This window comes from Silene latifolia, chromosome 1 (assembly GCF_048544455.1).
Source record: "Silene latifolia isolate original U9 population chromosome 1, ASM4854445v1, whole genome shotgun sequence".
Classification (NCBI taxonomy): domain Eukaryota; kingdom Viridiplantae; phylum Streptophyta; class Magnoliopsida; order Caryophyllales; family Caryophyllaceae; genus Silene; species Silene latifolia.
Genome location: NC_133526.1, coordinates 18,123,283 through 18,145,480, shown reverse-complemented (window position 1 = coordinate 18,145,480; position 22,198 = coordinate 18,123,283). Strand labels below are relative to the sequence as shown.

At 39.3% G+C, this 22,198-nt stretch overlaps 1 protein-coding gene across 8 annotated transcripts; it reads left to right on the top strand.

Moving 5' to 3' along the window:
- The first annotated feature begins 51 nt into the window (after window positions 1-51).
- LOC141600373 (putative 3-deoxy-D-manno-octulosonic acid transferase, mitochondrial) lies at window positions 52-21,572 on the top strand. Of its 8 annotated transcripts, XM_074420637.1 has the most exons (16): window positions 52-624; window positions 864-957; window positions 1,783-1,825; window positions 2,222-2,344; window positions 13,699-13,818; window positions 13,892-13,970; window positions 14,872-14,988; window positions 15,808-15,905; window positions 16,248-16,338; window positions 17,678-17,797; window positions 18,008-18,078; window positions 18,696-18,872; window positions 18,960-19,031; window positions 19,220-19,278; window positions 19,804-20,652; window positions 21,121-21,511. In XM_074420637.1, the coding sequence occupies exons 1-12, from the start codon at window positions 402-404 to the stop codon at window positions 18,867-18,869; spliced, it is 1,353 nt and encodes a 450-aa protein (XP_074276738.1). In that variant the 5' UTR covers window positions 52-401; the 3' UTR covers window positions 18,870-18,872; window positions 18,960-19,031; window positions 19,220-19,278; window positions 19,804-20,652; window positions 21,121-21,511. The 8 variants fall into 8 exon arrangements, with proteins under 8 accessions (XP_074276738.1, XP_074276730.1, XP_074276749.1 ...); XM_074420629.1 differs by lacking the exon at window positions 19,804-20,652 and having other exon boundaries at window positions 18,960-19,075; XM_074420608.1 differs by lacking the exons at window positions 52-624; window positions 864-957; window positions 1,783-1,825; window positions 2,222-2,344 and adding an exon at window positions 9,647-11,946 and having other exon boundaries at window positions 18,960-19,075; window positions 21,121-21,572.
- The last annotated feature ends 626 nt before the right edge of the window (window positions 21,573-22,198 follow it).

Here is a 22,198-nt window from a genome sequence, read left to right as displayed (position 1 = left end):
CTTAACAATGTGGGCTCTTCATCCTAAGCTCAACGTTTGACGTTGTTGCAGCTTCTTTGCCGACATTTTAGAACGTGTTAAAACTGTAATAGTTAAATTTCAAGTTTTCCAACTCAATTCTCTCATCAGGACATAGACCACCAAACCATTGAAACATTGATAAAATCGCTGTGATCAAATCAAAATCTTTACTTTCGATTAAGAGTTTCCTCAGAAGTATCTCCGAACTTGTACGAAGTAAGCCATAAGCCCATAATCCAGCAAAGCCAACGGCCCAACGGTCTGATCTCAGACTGTGATTCAAAGACAATTTAGTCAGTACGAGTACGACTGTACGAGTCACCTCATACTCCTCAGAACAATACAACACATACCAAATTCTCAAATATCAGCAGTCTAAAATGTGGCCATATTCAACGGCAACGATGATGAGAAAGCGAGGGAACACACTATACAATCTCTACAAATCACTCACCACCATTCTTTTTCCATTCCTCCACCTCCATCTACACTACCGCAAATTCCGAGGCCTCGAACACTCCTCTCGCTGGCCCGAGCGTCTCGGCATTCCGTCTCTCCGCCGCCCTCCCGGCCTCCTCCTCTGGTTTCACGCCGTCTCTCTCGGTAACTCTAATACCTTCTTATTAGTAGCGGAACCAGGATTTAAAGTCACTGTCAATTAGATTAATACTTCCCTACGTTTCAATTATTTGTTTACCATATGTTGATAAAGGTAAATAAATGATCCAGTGGCGAACAAGTAATGCAATTAGTAAACTAGAATAGAAAATCGGAAATTTAACTAAGTGTTTCGAATTTTAACTAAAATTATAACGTTAGTGATCCCTATTTTGGTTTGATAGGGGAAGGGATGGCGGCGATTCCGGTGATTCGACGATGTTTGATTGAGCGTCCGGATTTGAACATTCTCATGACTACTACCACTGTTTCTGGATTGTGAGTTTTATTTAATTTTTGGTTTATTATTTTTTTTTTTGTTGATTTTGATGTTAATTGGTTTTCATATATGGAATCTGACTTGGTATTGAGTGGAATTAATTATTGAGTTTTCGTAATCATAATTCTAGATGCGTTAGAATGATCAGGTAGAATTTTCGATTATGCAGAAGTTTGTACTTTCCTCCTCGTGATTTTGTTTTAGTTGCTCGAAACTTGGATTCGTAACTAAAATGCCGAAAGCCTAGGACCGTGTAATGGATTTGTGAGACTTTGTTTTTATTGAACTTGAGCCTCCGAGTAGTAAGAAAACTGAAGAGGATTTGTTCCCCCGTCAATGAACACCTATAGTGGGAATACATTGATAGTCTGGTGGCGTCCAAATTGGGTGCCACCCTCTCACAACCGTTTTTAATTGTAGGGGTCCCCACTCACCCTATGTGAGAGGGTGGCGCCCTTTCATTTTCCATACATCAAATACCTTAATAGATTCTACTGTAAATGGTGTAGTCGGCCTTTAATAGGATTGGCCTGATTCCCACAATCTCACCTATGTAAGGAGGGAACAAAATTAGCGTCGTATCTTGATTTTGATTAATAAGTTTCATGAATGTTATTTTTCATGTTTTTGTCTTGATGCAGTGCTATTAAGTACTATTTCATATGGTGATTATACTTTCACAAACTTTTCCTTACTTAGTTGCATTTAAACTATGAAGTACATTATGAACTGTAAAACAAGATGCCGTTGGTGATATAGTAGCAAATGGATTTGTTTGGTACCAAATGGAAGTGCAACTGAATAGTCTTTTGTTTCTGTTATAGCGAGGTTCTGAAGAATCAGCTTCCTCCCGCAGTTATATACCAGGTAAGGTCTGCTGCATTTTGTTTTACTGGATGAATAATGTCGGAGTTCATCTTATGTTTATCTGATTTATTATACGCTGAGATCATTTATATTTTGACACTGCTCATGGTGGGCATAACTATATTAATAACGTTAACAATTCAGTTATGTGACCAGCCCAATGCTATCCTTTTTATTGATAATAATGAAAGATCGTGCTGTTTTCTAAAGAGTTGATACACTGCTCTGATTCCTACCTTATTTTCACTCTTGTAATTTTTTATTGACGCTCATTGGCCATTCCTGTTTTCGCTGCTTGTCTAAAATGATGTGTTTATTTCCTTCTGTTTGCTATCTCATCTGGAGATGATAATTTTTTTGACACTTGGCAAAGTAAGAACTTGTGTTGTCTACCAGTTTGCACCTCTGGATATACCTGCTGTGGTGGATGCTTTCCTTAGCTACTGGAAACCAAGTGCTATTATTTTACTGGAGAGTGAACTCTGGCCAAATCTTATAATGTCGGCTGCAATCAATAAAGTAAGTCCACAATTCTTGATAAATCTACAAGCATGAAGATATTCCATTAGTATTAGTAAATCATATGTTGCATATAATTGTTGCTACTTGCTACAAACTTTCTTTATTGTGAATCTAGTCTCATTCTGACATCATCTGAAACCTGGAAATCTATTGTTAGTTTGCTGCCTGATCTTCTTTGGTTATCATCCTCGCCATTCCTCGGCAGGGTTCATCTTCGCCTACAAATTTTCCTAATGGCTAGTAGCTGAATAGATCTTCGGCCTTTACCGTATCGCAATATGGTTCTCTTACTAGTTTAGGGCCCGTGCAAAGTTGCACGGGCATATATAAATAACATATTTAAATAAGTTTTACAACTTTGTGATTAAAATTCTGTTGAAAAAGAGTGGGCTTCCCTCAATCTTTACTCTTTAACATTTCAAGTTCAGCAAGTCTAATTATAGACGGGGGGATATCCGTCTATAATGAGAGACGGGTCGGATCCCTCTCACAAAGAGGCAAGTAGGATGCCAAATGGTAACGCACTTGGTTTTCCACTTGCCTCTTTGTAAGAGGGATCTGACCCGTCTTTTATTATAGACGACGAATATCCCCGTCTATAATGAGAATTTGTGTTTCAAGTTATACCTATGAAAATTTATTTTACAACTTGTGTTCTTACAATAAGTTAGTAATACAATGATCTAAGTTATTCAAGTATATATATGCTTTGTCGTCTGCTAAATTCCAAAAATTATTAATTACAAATATTACTAAATTCTTAATATTGACTATCAAATCACCTCGCCATTGGTCAAAAGAATTTTTACACTAAAACAAAGCTAAGACATTTAAGAGAATCCATTACAAATAATGTGAGTGTGCTTGGAAATATAAAATTTTTAACGTACAACATAAAATTTCTTAGAGCAATAATGCGAAAGTATCCGTGCGTCTCTTGGTCACGGTCTGATTCTCATCTTCATAGATTTTTTTCTTTTATGTGGGAATCAAGTAGAAACTTTCCAGTCACATTAACACATACTCCCTATTAAATAACTGGATCACGTCAAGTAAAGAGTTATAAAAAAAGCTAGTTATGTTAACAGGTAATCAATCAGTCCAATGCTCTTGGCTACTGACACACCTAATATGTCGCACTAAAAGACGGCCAAATTAACAATTTATATACCACTAAACACACTAATTAGCACTAATTATAAACTAGTAAAATAGCAAGCAAGGGGTCGAACCCAAGAGAAGATGGGTTTTGCAATAGTGAAATTAAAAGAGTAATTAGAACAATTGTGACAACAATAACAACAAATAAATAAAAAGGGGGGTTTAGGTTGAGTTTTCAATTGTAACAAAAGTAAGGAAATTCAAACAAGAGTGCAAGACAAGTAAACAATCAAGAGTTTAAGATGGAAATTAATCAATATTAAGAGAGACTTAACCCGACCCAAAGTTTGGCACTTTAGTTGACAAACCCCCTCAATCAATCCTTCAATTATATATTATCACCCTATTGTGAAGATAAATCTTCTAAATCTCCTTAATAATGGCCAAATGACAAGGAAATCACACTTAATCAAATAACCCAACTTATCAATTCTACCAAGTAGAAATCACATACATTGGACAAATTAACAAGAAGATATGAGCACAAGAGATTCAATAGGGGTAATTAGACACAATGAAATCACAATTAATGCCTAATTACAAGTTAATCCTTTACTTGCTAATTAAGCCAAGAAGAAATCACATTCATTAGCATAATAACAAGGTGTTGCAAAGATGAGATTACAAGGAAATCACACTTAATAATCCCAACAACAATAAATTAAGGAACTTGATTAATTAAGCAACAAGGAAATCACACTTAATTACTCAATATAAACAAGGATTCCAAAATTCAAACAATAAACACAAAAGGATTAACAATGATAATTAAAATTAAGGAAGGATTAAAGGATCTTACAACCAAAGATTAAGCCTTGAGTCGGATTAAGATAGGAGATTAGTTCTCCATAATTAGATCTAAAACCCAATTCAAAAGATGAAAATATTCCCAAATTACAACCTTAATTAATTAAAGTGAACAAAAGATGCTTAACCTAATTGCAAACTTCCTATTTATATCCCCCGAAACCTAGTAATTAATGGGCTTAATAAAGGGGAAGGCCCGTAATACAAAACGGAAACAAAAGCCATCAAACCCAGATTTTTCGCACCGTGCGAGTTCTGGGTCTCGAAAACTCGCACGGTGCGAGTTTGCTCCTGGAGTTCGCCTTTCTTTCGTGATTCTTTTGATCCTTTGGAAGGCTTTCTTGTTGCATTTCTTCAAGCTTATTCTTGGCTCTTCCTTGGACACTTCTCTCGATCTTTTGGCTTCTTAATCTTCATTTGAAATTACGCTAAATGGTGAAACATATGGAATTGGCTAAATAACGTCAAAAACCGTCACCAAATGCTACCAAATGAGCTCAAAATGGTGCCAAAATGTAGTAGAAATAGGAGCTCATCAAACACCCCACACTTAGCCCTTTGCTCGTCCCGAGCAAACTAGAATGAACCTAATCACCACCTAGGCCAAGAAGTATGGGCACTCCTAATCCCCCTCTCTTCACCTCACTTCTTCCTTCTTATGTCATCCCTCAACTAAGCTCATGGTCACTTTCCTTCATAGCTCCAATAAGTGAGTGAGTGACCCAAATTCCACCAATTCGAACCCCTCTTCTCTTACTCCCCCTCCTTATGTCATCCCTCTTCTAAGATGATCCTAAGTCCACCAATTCATCCATTCATCCTTCCCAAAACTCAACACTTCCTCCTTATTACTCCCCCTTATCACTCCACTTGGTAATACAAGGCTACCATGGTCACTAAAGCCTCTCCTATCTATCAATTTGGCAACCTCAAACACCTCCATTCTTCAACAATTCACAACAACTCAACAACTCATCAACCAAACACAACTCTCCAACAATGCATAATACAAGTCAACACAATCCCACACTTCAAATATACCAAGCACTAGTAACAAAGTAAGCTTCCAAATCCCCCTCCTAGTCTTGGCATATCACTATCCTACCCTTCCGGCCTTCTAGAGCTCCACCACTTATGTCACCAACTCCAAATGGAAATAGTCAAGTATGTGACATGATTTCAAGGCTTCAAAGAGGTCACATGATTTTTCAATTTTTTTTCCTACTTCTCTCATTTTGCCTAAACCGCCCTTTCGGGTTTTCGGTTTCCTCACCTCTACTCTCGTGGCTCGCACTCTTTTCTTCATTTTGCCCGGAGCGCCCTTTCGGGTTTTCACTCCGGCCTCGGCCACTTTCCCATTTTTGCCTAGGATGCCCTTTCGGGTTTTCATCCTAGCCGGGTTTTTCTTTTTCTTTTTTTTCTTTTTTTTTTCTTTTCGTTTTTTTTTTTTTTTTTTTTTCCGAAATGAAATACAATGCATGGAATTGAATATATAACAATATATACATGATACCAACTCATGCCCACCCCACACTTAAATCTTCACTTTGTCCCCAAAGTGTGAGGTGAACACCCTAAACTCACTCAAGAGTGTGAGCTTGAGGCACCTCCAAAGTCCGGAGGTCTTCCTCTTCTTCTTGATTCTCTTCTTCTTCTCATCCTAGCCCTTTCGGCTCTTGTTTCCTCAGCCCTAGTCTCACTAAGCCCTAGTCTCACTATACCCTTGGTATTGGGTGGGGAATTGTCGCATGAATTGAGCATTCATCGCGGCCACCATATCAAAAGTTGCGTTTGAAGTATAACGCATCTCTTCCAAATCTTCTTGATAATGGTGGTAGCGGTTTTCGGTGATTCCCCACCGAGCATTCTCCGTTAGTTGCATTTGGGAGAGGGTAGATTCAATGTTTGAGACACGGTTGGTGATGTTGGTTTGCCATGTGTTGAAGGCCGGATAGTCGAATTGAGGGCCCGGAAAAGGATATTGTGGTTGTTGTTGTGGCATTTGGGGAGGAGTGAAATGTGGCTCATCAAAGGGGGCATTAGGCATGGGTTCATCAAATGGTGCATCATTATGAGGCATGTCACCAAAAGTCAAAGCCCCCCCCCCCACTTGCGGTTGCTCTCCTCCCTCATCCTCTTCCGGCTCAACTACTTGGGCTCTATCAACCCAAAGGTACACAAAGGCATCGTCGGGAGGCATGTAGAAATCTTGTGCACTCCCCCAACCCAATGGTGGTGAGTCGGAGGGACGGGGTAGGTACATGTAATGCTTGGAGTTTTGCCCACCCATGCACCAAATGACCAAGGGGGCGGTCTTGTCAACCACCTCAATCATTTTTGAGTGTTTCAAGTAATGGAGGTCTATGCGACCACTACCCTCAAGTTCGAAAGCATTGGGTGGAAATGGTACACCCGTCTTTTGCACAATTAATTCGATCATGCCCCCAATAAAAATGGTTTCTTTGGGGTTCTTTTGTAGTTCAAGGCACCCACTCACAAATAAGTCCACCCAATCCAAGACTCTCCCTTCCGGGTCATTGACCAAAGACATTAAATTTGTTGGTATTGCATTTTGGTTGGTTCGGTCATGACCAAGAAATTTGTATTTATATGACGGCTTAGGAGGCGTAAGACCGGGTTGGGGATGGTGGTATTTTTTGAGTTCCCATGACGCACATCTCCCGTAATATCGTTCCAAAAAGCACTAATCAATTTTTTATCAAGGTTTTCTTTGACGGGGGCTTTGGTGATATGTAGGGCCTCTCGAACCTCATCATATGTTAAGGTATGGACAAGGCGACAAGCCCGAAATTTGATCCCCGGGACCTTGTCCCTTCCCACTTTCACTTTCTTCAACGACGAAAGAAATTCAAGAGTAACACCCGGGTGTATGCGGCCATGTGAGTGTAGGCCTCAAGGCCAACCTTTTCCAAAAGCATTCGGGTCAAGTCAAGCATTCCCAATTTAGAGAGAACGTTTTGGTCCAAGAATTTGGTTTGCACAATAGTTGACACCGAAGCAAATTTCCTCCAATTTGAGAGGGCCTTGTCTCGGAGGCCCTCCTTACCCGAATACTCACTTTCATCATAATCCACGGCTCCCTTGGATCCTTTTGAGGAGGAAGCCGCGGTTTCTTTGCCTTTTCCCATTGAGAACAATAGCTTTTCAGAAAACACAATCTTTTTTTGAAGAAAGTTTTGGGTGAGGCAAATGATCAAACACCTAATATGCACTACAAAAAATGTTGTGCTAATTAGCTATTTGCTAGAATAAAAACACCTCACTAGTTAAAGGGTTGTTTAAGGACGATTTCAATTCCATGCATTGAATATATTGTTATATATTCAATTCCTTAATGAATATATTGTTATATATTCAATTCCATGCATAAAGGATTGGCTAAAGTGGAGAATTAATCAACAAAAATGTCACTTCCAGCAGAGAAACCGCACGGTGCGACTTTCTTGGGAGCATAACTCTCACCGTGCGAGTTTTTGAAGAATTCTATTTTCAGCTCCTAATTCCCACGACATACTCACTTGCTCTTCCCCAATTCCTTAAACATTCAACCTCTCTCTTCACACTAACCCTAAACCCCTCAAAATCACCCATCAAAATCCTTCTCAAATCACCCAAATCAAGCATTCACCTTCAAGTTTTATCAACTTTTATCTCCCAACATCTATTTGGGTAAGGTGAATTGCAGAAAATCCGAACAACCATCACCATTTCGAGCTAGGGTTTTCAAGTGATTGAAGAAATTGAAGATTTTGGGTTGCAAGATGGATTAAAGGGACGAATTTGAGCATTTGTGGATAGCATTCTTCACCACACGACACAAGCAAGGATCAAAAGGAGGTATAACACCTTATTCTTCTCCTTGTCATTCATTGTTTGCTAGATTTCGAATTTGAGTGCCTCAAATTCGAAATTTAGTTGTTTTATTGTGTTGAAATCGTCCTTAAACAACCCTTTAACTAGTGAGGTGTTTTTATTCTAGCAAATAGCTAATTAGCACAACATTTTTTGTAGTGCATATTAGGTGTTTGATCATTTGCCTCACCCAAAACTTTCTTCAAAAAAAGATTGTGTTTTCTGAAAAGCTATTGTTCTCAATGGGAAAAGGCAAAGAAACCGCGGCTTCCTCCTCAAAAGGATCCAAGGGAGCCGTGGATTATGATGAAAGTGAGTATTCGGGTAAGGAGGGCCTCCGAGACAAGACCCTCTCAAATTGGAGGAAATTTGCTTCGGTGTCAACTATTGTGCAAACCAAATTCTTGGACCAAAACGTTCTCTCTAAATTGGGAATGCTTGACTTGACCCGAATGCTTTTGGAAAAGGTTGGCCTTGAGGCCTACACTCACATGGCCGCATACACCCGGGTGTTACTCTTGAATTTCTTTCGTCGTTGAAGAAAGTGAAAGTGGGAAGGGACAAGGTCCCGGGGATCAAATTTCGGGCTTGTCGCCTTGTCCATACCTTAACATATGATGAGGTTCGAGAGGCCCTACATATCACCAAAGCCCCCGTCAAAGAAAACCTTGATAAAAAATTGATTAGTGCTTTTTGGAACGATATTACGGGAGATGTGCGTCATGGGAACTCAAAAAATACCACCATCCCCAACCCGGTCTTACGCCTCCTAAGCCGTCATATAAATACAAATTTCTTGGTCATGACCGAACCAACCAAAATGCAATACCAACAAATTCAATGTCTTTGGTCAATGACCCCGGAAGGGAGGGGAGTCTTGCGGATTGGGTGGACTTATTTGTGAGTGGGTGCCTTGAACTACAAAAGAACCCCAAAGGAACCATTTTTATTGGGGGCATGATCGAATTAATTGTGCAAAAGACGGGTGTACCATTTCCACCCAATGCTTTCGAACTTGAGGGTAGTGGTCGCATAGACCTCCATTTCAAGCACTCAAAAATGATTGAGGTGGTTGACAAGACCGCTCCCTTGGTCATTTGGTGCATGGGTGGGCAAAACTCCAAGCATTACATGTACCTACCCCGTCCCTCCGACTCACCACCATGGGTTGGGGAGTGCACAAGATTTCTACATGCCTCCCGACGACGCCTTTGTGTACCTTTGGGTTGATAGAGCCCAAGTAGTCGAGTAGGAAGAGGATGAGGGAGGAGAGCAACGCAAGTGGGGGGGCTTTGACTTTTGGTGACATGCCTCATAATGATGCACCATTAGATGAACCCATGCCTAATGCCCCCTTTGATGAGCCACATTTCACTCCTCCCCAAATGCCACAACAACAACCACAATATCCTTTTCCGGGCCCTCAATTCGGCTATCCGGCCTTCAACACATGGCAAACCAACATCACCAACCGTGTCTCAAACATTGAATCTACCCTCTCCCAAATGCAACTAACGGAGAATGCTCGGTGGGGAATCACCGAAAACCGCTACCACCATTATCAAGAAGATTTGGAAGAGATGCGTTATTCTTCAAACGCAACTTTTGATATGGTGGCCGCGATGAATGCTTAATTCATGCGACAATTCCCCACCCAATACCAAGGGTATAGTGAGACTAGGGTTGAGGAAACAAGAGCCGAAAGGGCTAGGATGAGAAGAAGAAGAGAATCAAGAAGAAGAGGAGGACCTCCGGACTTTGGAAGTGCCTCAAGCTCACACTCTTGAGTGAGTTTAGGGTGTTCACCTCACACTTTGGGGACAAAGTGAAGATTTAAGTGTGGGGTGGGCATGAGTTGGTATCATGTATATATTGTTATATATTCAATTCCATGCATTGTATTTCATTTCGGAAAAAAAAAAAAAAACCGTAAGCCATGTCAAAAAATCATAACCAAAACCAAAATCAAAAAGGGCTTCAAACTCTTTATTTCAAAAGCCAAATCAAAACCAAAACCAATCACAAAATTCCTTGGAAGAAATGATGAAAACTCTTACCATGAATCAAATGGCAATGCAACAAAATACCAAGGAATTTCAAACCGCCGTGCTTCAACAAAACCGACTCACCGACTCTAGGTTTGTTAACCTTGAGACCCAAGTTGGTCAAATCCTCACTACACTCAATTCTCAACCCACCCAAGGAGGGAGCCTTCCTTCTCACACCATTCCTCCACCCACCAAGGAACAAGCAAAAGCGGTCTCTTTGAGGAATGGTAGAGAGTTGGTAGAGGCACCCAAGGGTCCTAAGAAGACAAGACCACTTCCTATTGTTCATGAAGTGGAGGATGTGGTTGAAGATGAAATTGAAGTGGTAGTGGAACAAGGGGAAACATCTACACCTCAACAAGTGAGGATCCATGAACCTCTTCCGGAATATGAGTCACAAGCTCCATTTCCAAGTGCTTTGAATGATACAAGGATAATTGACAAGAAAACTTCAAACCTTTATGATATCTTTCGTAAAGTGGAGGTAAACATTCCTCTCCTTGATCTTCTTAGTATTTTGCCAAAGCATGCAAAGTTTTTGAAAGAATTGTGCACTACTAAGAGGACCAACAAGGCAAAAAGCATGAAAAAGGTAAGGGCTAGTGAACATGTGTCGGCAATTTTTCAAAAACGTTTGCCACAAAAATGTAGTGATCCGGGCATGTTCACCATCCCTTGTAAAATTGGTGATTTGGATTGTCAACATGCTATGCTTGATTTAGGTGCATCCATTAATGTCTTGCCCAATTACCTTTATGAGTCACTCAAGTTAGGACTTTGAAACCGACTCGTACGGTCATTTCTTTGGCCGATAGGTCCAATATCTATCCTAAGGGGGTTGTGGAAGATGTCTTGGTGAAGGTGGGGGAAATGCTTTTCCCCGCCGACTTCTATGTGATTGAAATGGAACCCGAGAAAGGCTCCACTCCCATTTTGTTGAGAAGGCCTTTCATGAGAACTTCTAACACCAAGATTGATGTATCTAGTGGACGCCTCACAATGGAATTTGAGGGGGAAAAGATTGAGTATAGCATACATGAGGCTATGAAATACCCATCCGAGACTTCATCTTTGTGTTTTCTTGAAATTTTTGAGCCAATTGTGCAAACCGTGTATGAATTGTGCAAAGTTGATCCATTAAATGTTGTTTTGACTAATGGATTGGTTGGAGAGGATACGGGGTATGCTTTGTCTTGTGAATTGCAGGAAACAATCAAGGACTTAGAGGAAAATCCCCCAATGGAAGAATGGGAAGAAAAGGAAGAAATCCGGAAGGCAGCAGAGAACTCGCACCGTGCGAGTTCTGGGGATGGGAAACTCGCTGTCCAGGAGATTTTCTTCCTTTCTTCCAAATTATTAGAAGAGCTACCAAAAGAGAAACCCGTTCCCTCTATTGTCAAGCCTCCTATTGTTGAATTGAAGCCCTTACCAAGCCACTTGAAGTATGCATTTTTAGGAAGTGAAGAAACTTTGCCGGTAATTATTTCAAGCAAACTTACTAAGGAGCAAGAAGAGGCTCTCATCCGGGTTCTTAAGCAACTCAAGGAAGCAATTGGGTGGACAATGGCCGACATCAAAGGCATTAGTCCCACTTTATGCATGCACCGGATTCTTCTTGAAGATGAAGCAAAGCCCATCCGACAACCACAAAGGCGTTTGAATCCTCCAATGATGGATGTTGTGAAGAAAGAGGTACTCAAACTCCTTCATGTAGGTATGATCTATCCTATCTCCGATAGTCAATGGGTTAGTCCAACCCAAGTTGTCCCAAAGAAATCCGGGCTAACGGTAGTCGAGAATGATGAAGGTGTTTTGACCCCCACTCGAGTTCAAAATGGGTGGAGGGTATGTATCGACTACCGTAGGCTCAATGCCGTGACCCGAAAAGATCATTTCCCGCTTCCCTTCATGGATCAAATGTTGGAAAGGTTAGCGGGAAAAGCTTTTTATTGTTTTTTGGATGGCTACTCGGGTTATTTTCAAATCCCAATTGCACCCGAGGACCAAACAAAAACAACCTTCACATGTCCCTTTGGAACGTTTGCCTATAGAAAGATGCCTTTCGGTCTTTGTAATGCTCCGGGAACGTTCCTATCTAGCCTGTTCTAGCCTGCGCACCAAACAAAAACAACCTTCACAAGTAGGAGTGCGCTTAAACTGTTCTAGCCTGCACACCAGAAATGAAGGCTTTTGAAGAGGTCTAACTCTTGGAAATTAGAAGTCCAAAAATGCGAGCCTGTTTGCGCAGGCTGCGCACAGGCTCGCATTTTTGGACTTCTAATTTCCAAGAGTTAGACCTCTTCAAAAGCCTTCATTTCTTCTAATCTTCACTCCTACTTCTCCCAGCTGATTTCTAGGTTACATGTGAACCTCTTGTGCCTTGTCTTGACCTTTGAAAGGTGCTCTTTGCCTCCCGGGTTCCGTGCATGAAGATCAAGTGTCCAACCGAGGTAAATTACACAAGTTCAACCACATCATACCCGTTTGCCAAATGCTAGGAAAAGCATACTAAAAGACCCATATTAAAAGACACGAGGGTGATAAAATCACCCTCTTAGACCGACACAAAACATTACTATCATTAGCTGACCCCAAATCATGTTGGGTCTTAGGCTCTGTTGTTTTTTGTTGTAGACTAAGTAGTGGTCACTAAGGAGTAGATTGTTGTAAATCTATGAGGGAATGAATCTTCACTTTAGAAGGGCTTATTATTTGTAGGAGTTAGATTGCCTGGCCAGCCTTGTTGGCTTATTGCTACTCCTAATGCAGTGCCATCATCTCAGAATTAGGATGCTAAGATTTTGAAAGCCAGATACTTTAGAAACCTTTTAACCGTAATCCTTTTTTTTTTTGAGTAATGACTTTAACTAGGCCAGCTTATCCTGCTAGTTTTGCTATCAGTTAGAAATGGAATACAAAATCCACTCATAGTTCGGGGCTTCTTTTGGACAATGGTTTTCTTGGGAATTCTACTTTTAAGATATCTGCCTCTAACATTGCTTTTTGTCTCTTTGTTTGTGTTGAGGGTTTGAGAAGTTCTGGAAGTCGTCGTCTCCTTTTTCTTCTTTGCAGCAACTTTGCATGTAGGTTGTGGCATTGACTTTCTTTTGTGGGGCAGTGATTCCTTGACTGAATTTAGATTGTTATAGAATATCATTGTCTCCTTGATGCCGTATCTTAGATCATAAGGAGTGTGCTAAAAAGCAATGAGTGGTGTTTCTGGATCCTACTTCTGAAACATTAATTTTCTGTACTTTAAATAGGACAGGATCAAAATTTAATGGCATAACGTTATCAAAAGGTTCCTTGTGAATTGTGGCGTCAGTAAGAGAACATCTACGTTATTTAAGAAATGTCTTTTTTTCTCATTCAGAAGTGTATATTTACTCTCTTTGAGCAGTTAGTCATGATTGTGGTGGTTGTCCTAATATCTAAGAAAGGTTGTTTCTTTTCATCGTCCAGATATTTTTGGCTTTGCTGAATGCTCGAATGTCTGAAAAGTCTTTTAGACGGTGGTCAGCACCGTCTGTACTTCCGTTGATCACCTTGATGTTGTCAAAGTTCTCTTTGATTTCGCCTTTGGTAAACTGCCATGCTTCATTCTTGTACCTGCTGTCTGCTGTCCATTTGTATTTGAATTATTTCTGTACCACAGAGCACCACCGAGTCCATTCGTTTTCAGCTATTGCAAGCTCCACCATTGATAATCAGCTCTTCTGCTGACTTGAAATATGGTAAAACACTCTTCACCTTATTTGCTGGACTACTGGCTCTGTTTCATTCTCTGAAAACTCGATCTGTAGTAAATTTATATGTATCAAGACTTCTAGTATGGGTTCACTTCTTCGGGTGTGCCGTTATGCCATTCATTACAAGTATTTTAGTGTACGCTTCTAATGTGTGGGGTGGGGGTGTTAGAAATTTAGAATCCTCTAATGAAAACAATTCACACATTAATAAAAAACTGTTATGAACTGATAGTTATTTAACTTGTATCTGTGAGACCCCTGATGCTGTAAACTGTAGCCCGTTGAGATACTTCAACAAATCTCAAGTGATGTCTACATGGGTACTGAAGTTAAGCAGTTCGCATATTATGTGGGACTTTATCCCTTACCGAAGGCATTAAACATAGCCTCTCAAGCTTATTGCACAAAGTTTCTATATCCTTGTAAGGCTCTAGGTGTGCGTAACAAATTATAAAGACTTAACGTCCTCTTTTGGACAGACCAGTTGCTCTGCTTTTTAACCTGGACCGCGGCACTCACAGTGCCGATTTTGTTAAGCTTCTGAGGGTCGCTGGGACCACATTGTGAGGCAGTATTTGCCATGCAACTACCTATTTCGTGATCAAGAATGAAACCAATAATTGATATCATGATTGTTTCCCCTTTCAACCCAAAAAGAGGCCTTTCAAGAGCTGAGCAACCACACAATATAAGAATAGCATGACATGTTTAGTCTCCTCATTTTATTTACACGTGAGACCTGACGTATATGTCCGGGGACAACTCTCAAGTTAGATGGCTACACTAAAGTTGATCAGTGTTACTACTCCTACCAATATCACTTTACTCTTAATTTCTGACATGGGAATGTGTTTGGACCGACTTGATGTTAATTTTTTGTTTCCAGCTGTTGGGAGATGTGCAATGTCAAAGAATTCCCTCAAAGATGTCGAAGATCTGCGGCTTCAACTTAGTCACAGGCCGTCTTGGATGGCTTCCTCTATTCATAAAGGAGAACATGAAGGTTGGTGTAATAACTTCATTTCTGGTCTATTACAGAGTAATTTATTTGGGTTTGCCCTGCCCTGGAATCAGAAACAGGAGTTTCATTTTTTTCATCTGAAGGGTGATTTTCTTTTCAGATATACTTTGTTCCCTTGTTTCCATTTCCAATGGTTCCAAAGACTTTTTACTCTGGTTCTTGATTATGATGGAATAAATCAAAATGGCTCACTAAAGTGACTGCTCTTCTCTATTGTGAAGTAGCAGTCCATAGATGATGTTCTTGACGCAATTTTCATCTTGGGTCATTCGGAAACAGCCTATTTGTGTTGCTAACACAAGGGTAAGACTGCGTAAGTTCCACCCCTTCTAACCCCACAATTTGCGGGAGCGATTGTGGCACTGGGGTAATGTTGTATATGCCTTTTGGCGGGTTTACACGAGGATTGATGTATGAAACATTCCCTGTATTGAGAAGACATTCTCATCAGATGATCGTAGATGACAACTATGTCCACTAACTGCTACTCTACATTCTAAGAAACACATATGATTAACTAAGGCGTTTTGCTTTATTCAATACTCCAAATTCTAAGAATAGTGTATCTTTAGCTCCTCTAGAAATGGTTTTGGGTTCTTCCGGCTCTATTTCTTAAAATGAGGTCAAATTTGGAAAGTTGGTAGTGTTTGAGACTTATATCATTAGCATCAGCTTTCAAACAAACTATGCAATATTTGCTACAACGGTTTTTCAAGTCTTTTGTGCTACTTCTTCGTTTCCCGTAAGACCTTTGTCTTCAGTCATTTGTTAATTGGACCAATATCCTATATTGTTCTGCAGTGATACTCCAAGCTCATAAGAAACTGCTACAAAACCACAACAGTTTGCTGACCGTTATTGTGCCACGACATCCACAACATGGTTACGAATTCGCTCAGGTCTCTCTATAATGCAGTGACTTTCAACTTGGTGGTAATTAAGCACTTTAAATTTATTTGGACCCCATCCATCCACTTTTTTTACCTTTACAACTTAGATAAATCTATCTCTTGAATGGACTGTGGACTGAAGTCCCTGTATAAGTTCATGATCAGATGGCTATGTTTGCTAGCAGAATAATACTCTCTGTTCTTCTTCAGTGTGGTGCTTTCCAGTAACATCAGCCCAATAAATTTTTTGGGTTTATTAAAAAGTACTTTTATATAAGTGGTGGAGTGTGAGTTCCTATAGCATTATGTTCATTCACGTGATTTACTAGATGCCTTTATGATATTGCGTAGAGACTGAGAGAAGAAGGATTTGATGTAGCTGTTAGGCCTGATGGTGGTAAGCTTACATCAGCAACAAACGTATATATGGTCAACACATTAGGTGAGCACCTTAGGATTTTTTTTCTTTTCGGCATTTTTTCTCTTATTTCTGTATACGAGTATCTGCCCTAGCTGTCAGGTTAAAAATGTGAAAAATAAAAGAAACTTTCGAGAATGATTCGATATGGGGAGGGAGGTACAAGAGCCTGCTGTATAGTTTAAGAGTAAACATGATATTGTTAGTCAATTGTAATCCTCATTAAGGATTGTTAGACTAGGCCTTTTAGAATCCTTTTGCTCAAAATTCTTTATCCTATTTGGCCAAATCTTGGGGCAGTTCCCAATTTAATGGTGTACTAGCTATGCTGTTTTGTTTTCTAAAACAAAAGATGAGAACTGAGTGTATCCCCAATTCTTCACAAGTGTGACTGTTTTATAGCAGACTTGAATCAGTAGTGTACACCAATAAGCGCTTCCAGAAGCTCTTAAACATGTAACTGCATTGCATTTGTGAACACTTAAACTGAATTTAAAGACAGTTTAGCAATCCTGTTTATTTGGTACCTCTGGATTGGTCAGAGGAAATGTAATAGTGTAGAACTTCCTCGCAGTACATCCTTGCGGAAAATTATTCTGAAAGTAGAAGCTGGCATACTCGAGGATCAAGACACATGAAATATTTTTAACAATCAGGACCTGTGTTACCCTGACTCTCCGACACGGGTGTCGTGTCCGACACGTGTCGAGTGTCGGATACGGCTATTTTGTGCGAATATTTCAAATTTTAGGTCTAAAATGAAGTGTTGAAGTGTCGTGTCGGTGTCGGGCACATAGGTGTCGGACACTCGACACGGCAGCTAAGTGAAGTGTCGGAGTAACATAGATCAGGACTTACAAGTTCTGTAGAGTGTAGAGTGTATCTTGACACGCTATTATGCAAAATCATATGGTTGGTACATAAGATTCATTTTTCAAATCATGTTTTCAATCCCTTTAATGAGCTCTTGAAGCATCCTAGTGAGTCTGGTGTGCTAAACATTATCATCATCATCCATTATTCAAATTGTAAACCATGGTTTCAGTCCCTTTATATGAGCCCTTGAAGCCATGGTTTTAAATACCGGACCCGATATTGATGCGCGATCGAAGGTTTTGGACGTCACTGCAACCGCATTTGGAGACGATATAAGCCGCATTTAGCTAGACTAGGCTGCAAAAACCCATACCGCGACCAAAACCCATTTAATACTACGCTTGAAGCCTTGAAGCATACCAATATTCTCATGCATCTTTTTGTGAAGGAAAAATTGTGCATCAGATATTTTTCATCTTCCATGATGGCAATTAGTCTTCTAGTATATGCCATGTATTTTGAACTTTCTCTTTCTTTGATGTTGCAGGTGAACTAAGAGAATTTTATAGGCTGATGCCCATTGCTGTCGTAGGAGGATCATTCCTGCCTGATTTAGCAGGTCATAATATTTCAGAGGCAATGGCGTCTGGATGTGCTGTTCTGACAGGTTCTATCTGCTACTCTGATGTTCATTTATGGATCCCAAAACTAGCTCAACCGAAAAGAAATAGTGCTCTGCCAATTATGTTACTGACCACCTCAAATGATTTGAGTAAAAATTAGTTAATATTTTAGTGGTTCTTTTTGTGTTATCTGTGTATTTGTGGTTTATTATGTCCATTTTCTAGCCTACATATTATTGCCTTTTGAACGCCAGGACCTCATATTGGACACTTTTCACACATGGTATCTGCTATGCAGCGATTCAATAATTTATCTGTTCTCCAGGTTAGTTACATTCTTCTATACTTTACTACGGAGTATTGGTATCTAAGGTTACTGGCTGATTATGGTTATGTTTACATGATATGTACAGTTTTTTATTCATGTTGACCTTCTTTTCTTCTGAGAAAGGAACTCAAAGAGTCTTATTAATAATGAGGCTGTGGAAATATGATTCTTGCCTCACATTTTTGTATTATTCTCAAGATCTGGATTCCAACTTAATGAACTCATGGGGTCAAATGTGGATTGTGCTTTAGAGTTAAATGTCTTATAAGGCAAGTAGCGAATGCCTTTGTGGGGCCATTTATGAAAATATTGGAGGAGAGGTTAGCAAAGAAATGGCTTGTTGCCTTAACCGTTTGATCTTATATCACTCAGTTGATATCGACTGCACCACCAACAAAGTCTTAGTCTCAATATGATTTAGGGTTGGTTGACATGAATCGTCCTTGGAAATCTTTGATGAGAGGTACGGCAGTGAAAAAATTTGAAGAAAGAAGGAGAGGGACTATGATAAGAAGAAAAGATGAAAGAAAATAGAAAATATTTGTTTTCAGTTATGGAGATCGTCATAAATGTGTTGTAGAGTTACTAAACTCACTATTCGATCAATCTAATAGGTTTCCAAAGAATCTGAGCTAATAACAGCGCTTCATGAACTTTTAAGTGATCCTGTTACCTTGGAAGCTCGCCAGTCAGCTGCCGAACAGGCATTCAATGCTTTGTCTAGTGGCGTTTTGGCTCATGTGTGGATTCAGCTTGATCGTTTTATTCTGAGAAAGCTTCCCATTTGAGTGGTAATGTAGCCATTTCAATGTTTAAGTCTAGACAGTTGTTTCACTTAACTGCATTACTCTTTAATTCAGGGACACTTTCTCTTGCAGCTAAACAATTTTCATCATAATCAAGTGAAGTTGCCGCGCATATCTGGAAAATTATTTCAGAAATGATGGGAAGTAAGTGCAGATTTTGAAATGGGAATCCATGTTATTCTTCTAAGGTGCTCTCTCATCATCTAGACCTACTATTTAACTAATAAAACCAAGCTTCTATGGAATAGAACTTTGAGCATTACGGGAATGTGTATAATTTCGTGATTAAATCTCTGAACTGATGTGCAATTGATTTTCTACTTTAACCACAGAGACGGACCACGCGCTGTCCGGCATTTTGCAAGAAGAGGAAGTCTGAACTTGACTTGTGGTTAGTCTCTACTCTATAGCATGTCTTCCTTGTTTTATGCGGAGTATTTATTATTGTAGAATGTGATCACAAGATATCCATATATCTTCTCTTTCGCTTAGGTGTTGATGACAATTAGGGGTGGAGAAGGGAGAATTGAGTGAAATCTAAGTACTCCGTATATAACTATTTATAAGCAGAAAATGTGGTGTATCACTGTATCTCGTGATAAGATATCAAATTCTGGGTAATTATTATTTTTTTGGAAAAGAACCATTATAGGTTATGATTTTGTAGAAACACCTTATGAAAAACTTTTTTTTGTTGACCTTTTAAATTTTGTATCCATTTTTACCATCAATTCTGCCTCTCCCTAATAACTATGCTCCTCCCCCTCCCTATTGTTCTCATAGACTCATACTCCATCAAACCTTGTCTTCTCTTTACTTGTTTCACTCCGTTAGTCTTTTTAGTTCATCTCTCCCTCCAAGTTTCAAGTGGTAAAAATAGTGATGATCTCATATATCCTACTGTGAGTCCCTGAAGGTCAAGGGTCAAGGCTTAGCTAAGAGACGAAAGTTCAGGAAATGTGAGTTAGGTGGAGGGAAGAAAATCAGGTTCATGAGAGAAGTTAACCAGACTTGAGATGAAGAGTATTATTAGGGGACAAGTAGATGAAGTTGGAGAAAATCAGACTTGAAAGGTAGTGGTAGGAGAAGAGATGATTGTTTTGGAAAGCAATTTGCAGGGTTTCTCCAGGAGCATCATTTTTGTTGAGATTGTAATTAGTTGAATTTCACACAAATAATCCGAAAGTTTATGTACCTTTCCAAATTAATCCTTTAATAAACTCAAGTCCGGTATATCTCCTCAAAGGGAATTGAGGGTGGTAGATGTAGAGATGACTTTTTCGTGTTGAAAATTAGCTTCTTGTGTTTGTGTTTCGATCAGGTAAACCTTTCACCCATCTCAAGTTTGGTGCTATCATGGTTTGAAGGTTTTGTGGCCTTATTTTGAAACAATATCAGCCTCATTTGTGGGTTACAAGGCTGCAGTGATTTAGTCTGAGCCTCAAGTCTCAAAACTATGTTATTCCAACATGTCACTTTGGTCGCATGACGCGTGTGTTGATGAGACGGTATTAGATTACTTTGGTGGGCACACGACTTTCAGCACGTATCTGATACTTGCAGCCGAGTCTGAGTAACATAGTCTCAAACCATGCCTTCACCCACGTTTATCAACCGCTTAACAACTTCACGTGACCAAACGTCATTCATAGCTTATCATTCCCTTTGATGGATGAAACCAGTGGACATGTTAACGACCAAGTGATTGAGGTTTCATGTGCTTTCATTGATTGGGTATTTTCCTTCCCCATTCGCAGGCACTTGGGTAACCCCTTAATTGATTATTTATTTTTTCTATTTTCAAATTACTTTCACTTTAAAAATTCTATTAAGTCATGGGTGTTATTGTTTTGAAATGAAATTTTACTTCACCCATCTACTCATATTAACGAAGTGTGTATTTAGAGGGGGTCTGAATTTGATTCTTGACCTTTTTTTAGAATACTCTTCACCAGTGAATAAAACCGTAAAGAATGAATGAGATAGAAACCCGTAGTAGAGTAGTTTGCAATTTAGTTTATGTACTGTATTATATTTACTTTTCTTTTTTTTTTTGTTATCTAAAAGAAGTATAACATGTGATTGGTTCATTGTTTATTTCGAATATCTATCCACTCTATTATTGGTGGATGATCTGTGACCCGAGTACGCTAAGAGGGTCGACCATGAAGGGTTCTAAACTTGTAATGTACATATCATAAATTTATTTCGGTTCTTATCCACTCATCTACAGGTTGGATGATCCGTGACCCGAGTACACTAAGAGGGGTGACCACGAAGAGTTCTTAACTTCTAAACGTACATATCATGGGTACAAGAAAGCTCATGAATTGTTGGATTTGTACAATTGTACAAAGCTAGATGACACTTTTTTTTTCTTTCTTTTTTTTTTTTTTTTTTTTTTTTTTTTTGCTAGATGACACTTTGTGGAACGCCAATCCCGGTTTGAGTCACTATTTATTGAGGTACAAAAGAGAGTTGGGCCTTGTCTCCCTTTGCCTTTTGTGATGAAAGGAAAAAGTGTAAAAAAGGATGTTGCTCGTTTACTTATCCAATCGCTTTAATCCGGCATCTCGTGAATCATTATTCCTCTTCAATTGGTCCACTATACTTCATTTTGCCTCCTTTGTCCTCTTTCTACCGTCTATTTGGCTTCTTTATTAATAGCATTAGCTCTGTTTTTCAAGCTAATGACCACTTTATAGAGTTATAGATTAGTGTCAAATTTGGAAAATAGAATTTTGTCATGTGCTTGCTTCAAGTGTCCTGCCGACTCTCAAATGAGGGGATTTGGATGATGTAAATATGTAGTAATAATGAGGATCTTCTAATTAGTACAGTAGACTTTTAAGGAAAAAAAAAAGATGTTTTATTATGAGTAGTAATTTGGAGGAATTTAATCTTCGATTTAAATTAAAGCTTAAATGTATCCTTTTAGAGGTTCTGACATTCACTCGTCACAAGCAAGTGAGGTTCAACCTTAAAACCAATTGATGATAAGAGGAGTAACCAACTTACTTATAAACTAGTTTCTTCACTCTTATTCTACCGTTGTGGGATAATTGTCCAATATACCCATTGAACTATACAAGTGACCTAAACAATAACAAAGCAGGTACCTTTTATCTTTTGTAATTGATGTCTAGATGAGAACAACAATCATCATGAGAATACATCCGACATTATTAAAGATTTTTTGTCAAACACAACTTTTGAAAAAAAAAGGTTTTTTCAAACAAAATTTTTAAAAGGAATGTTAAACACAACCTTTAATATAACTTTTTTCGTCAAACACCACATTTTGGCCGAAT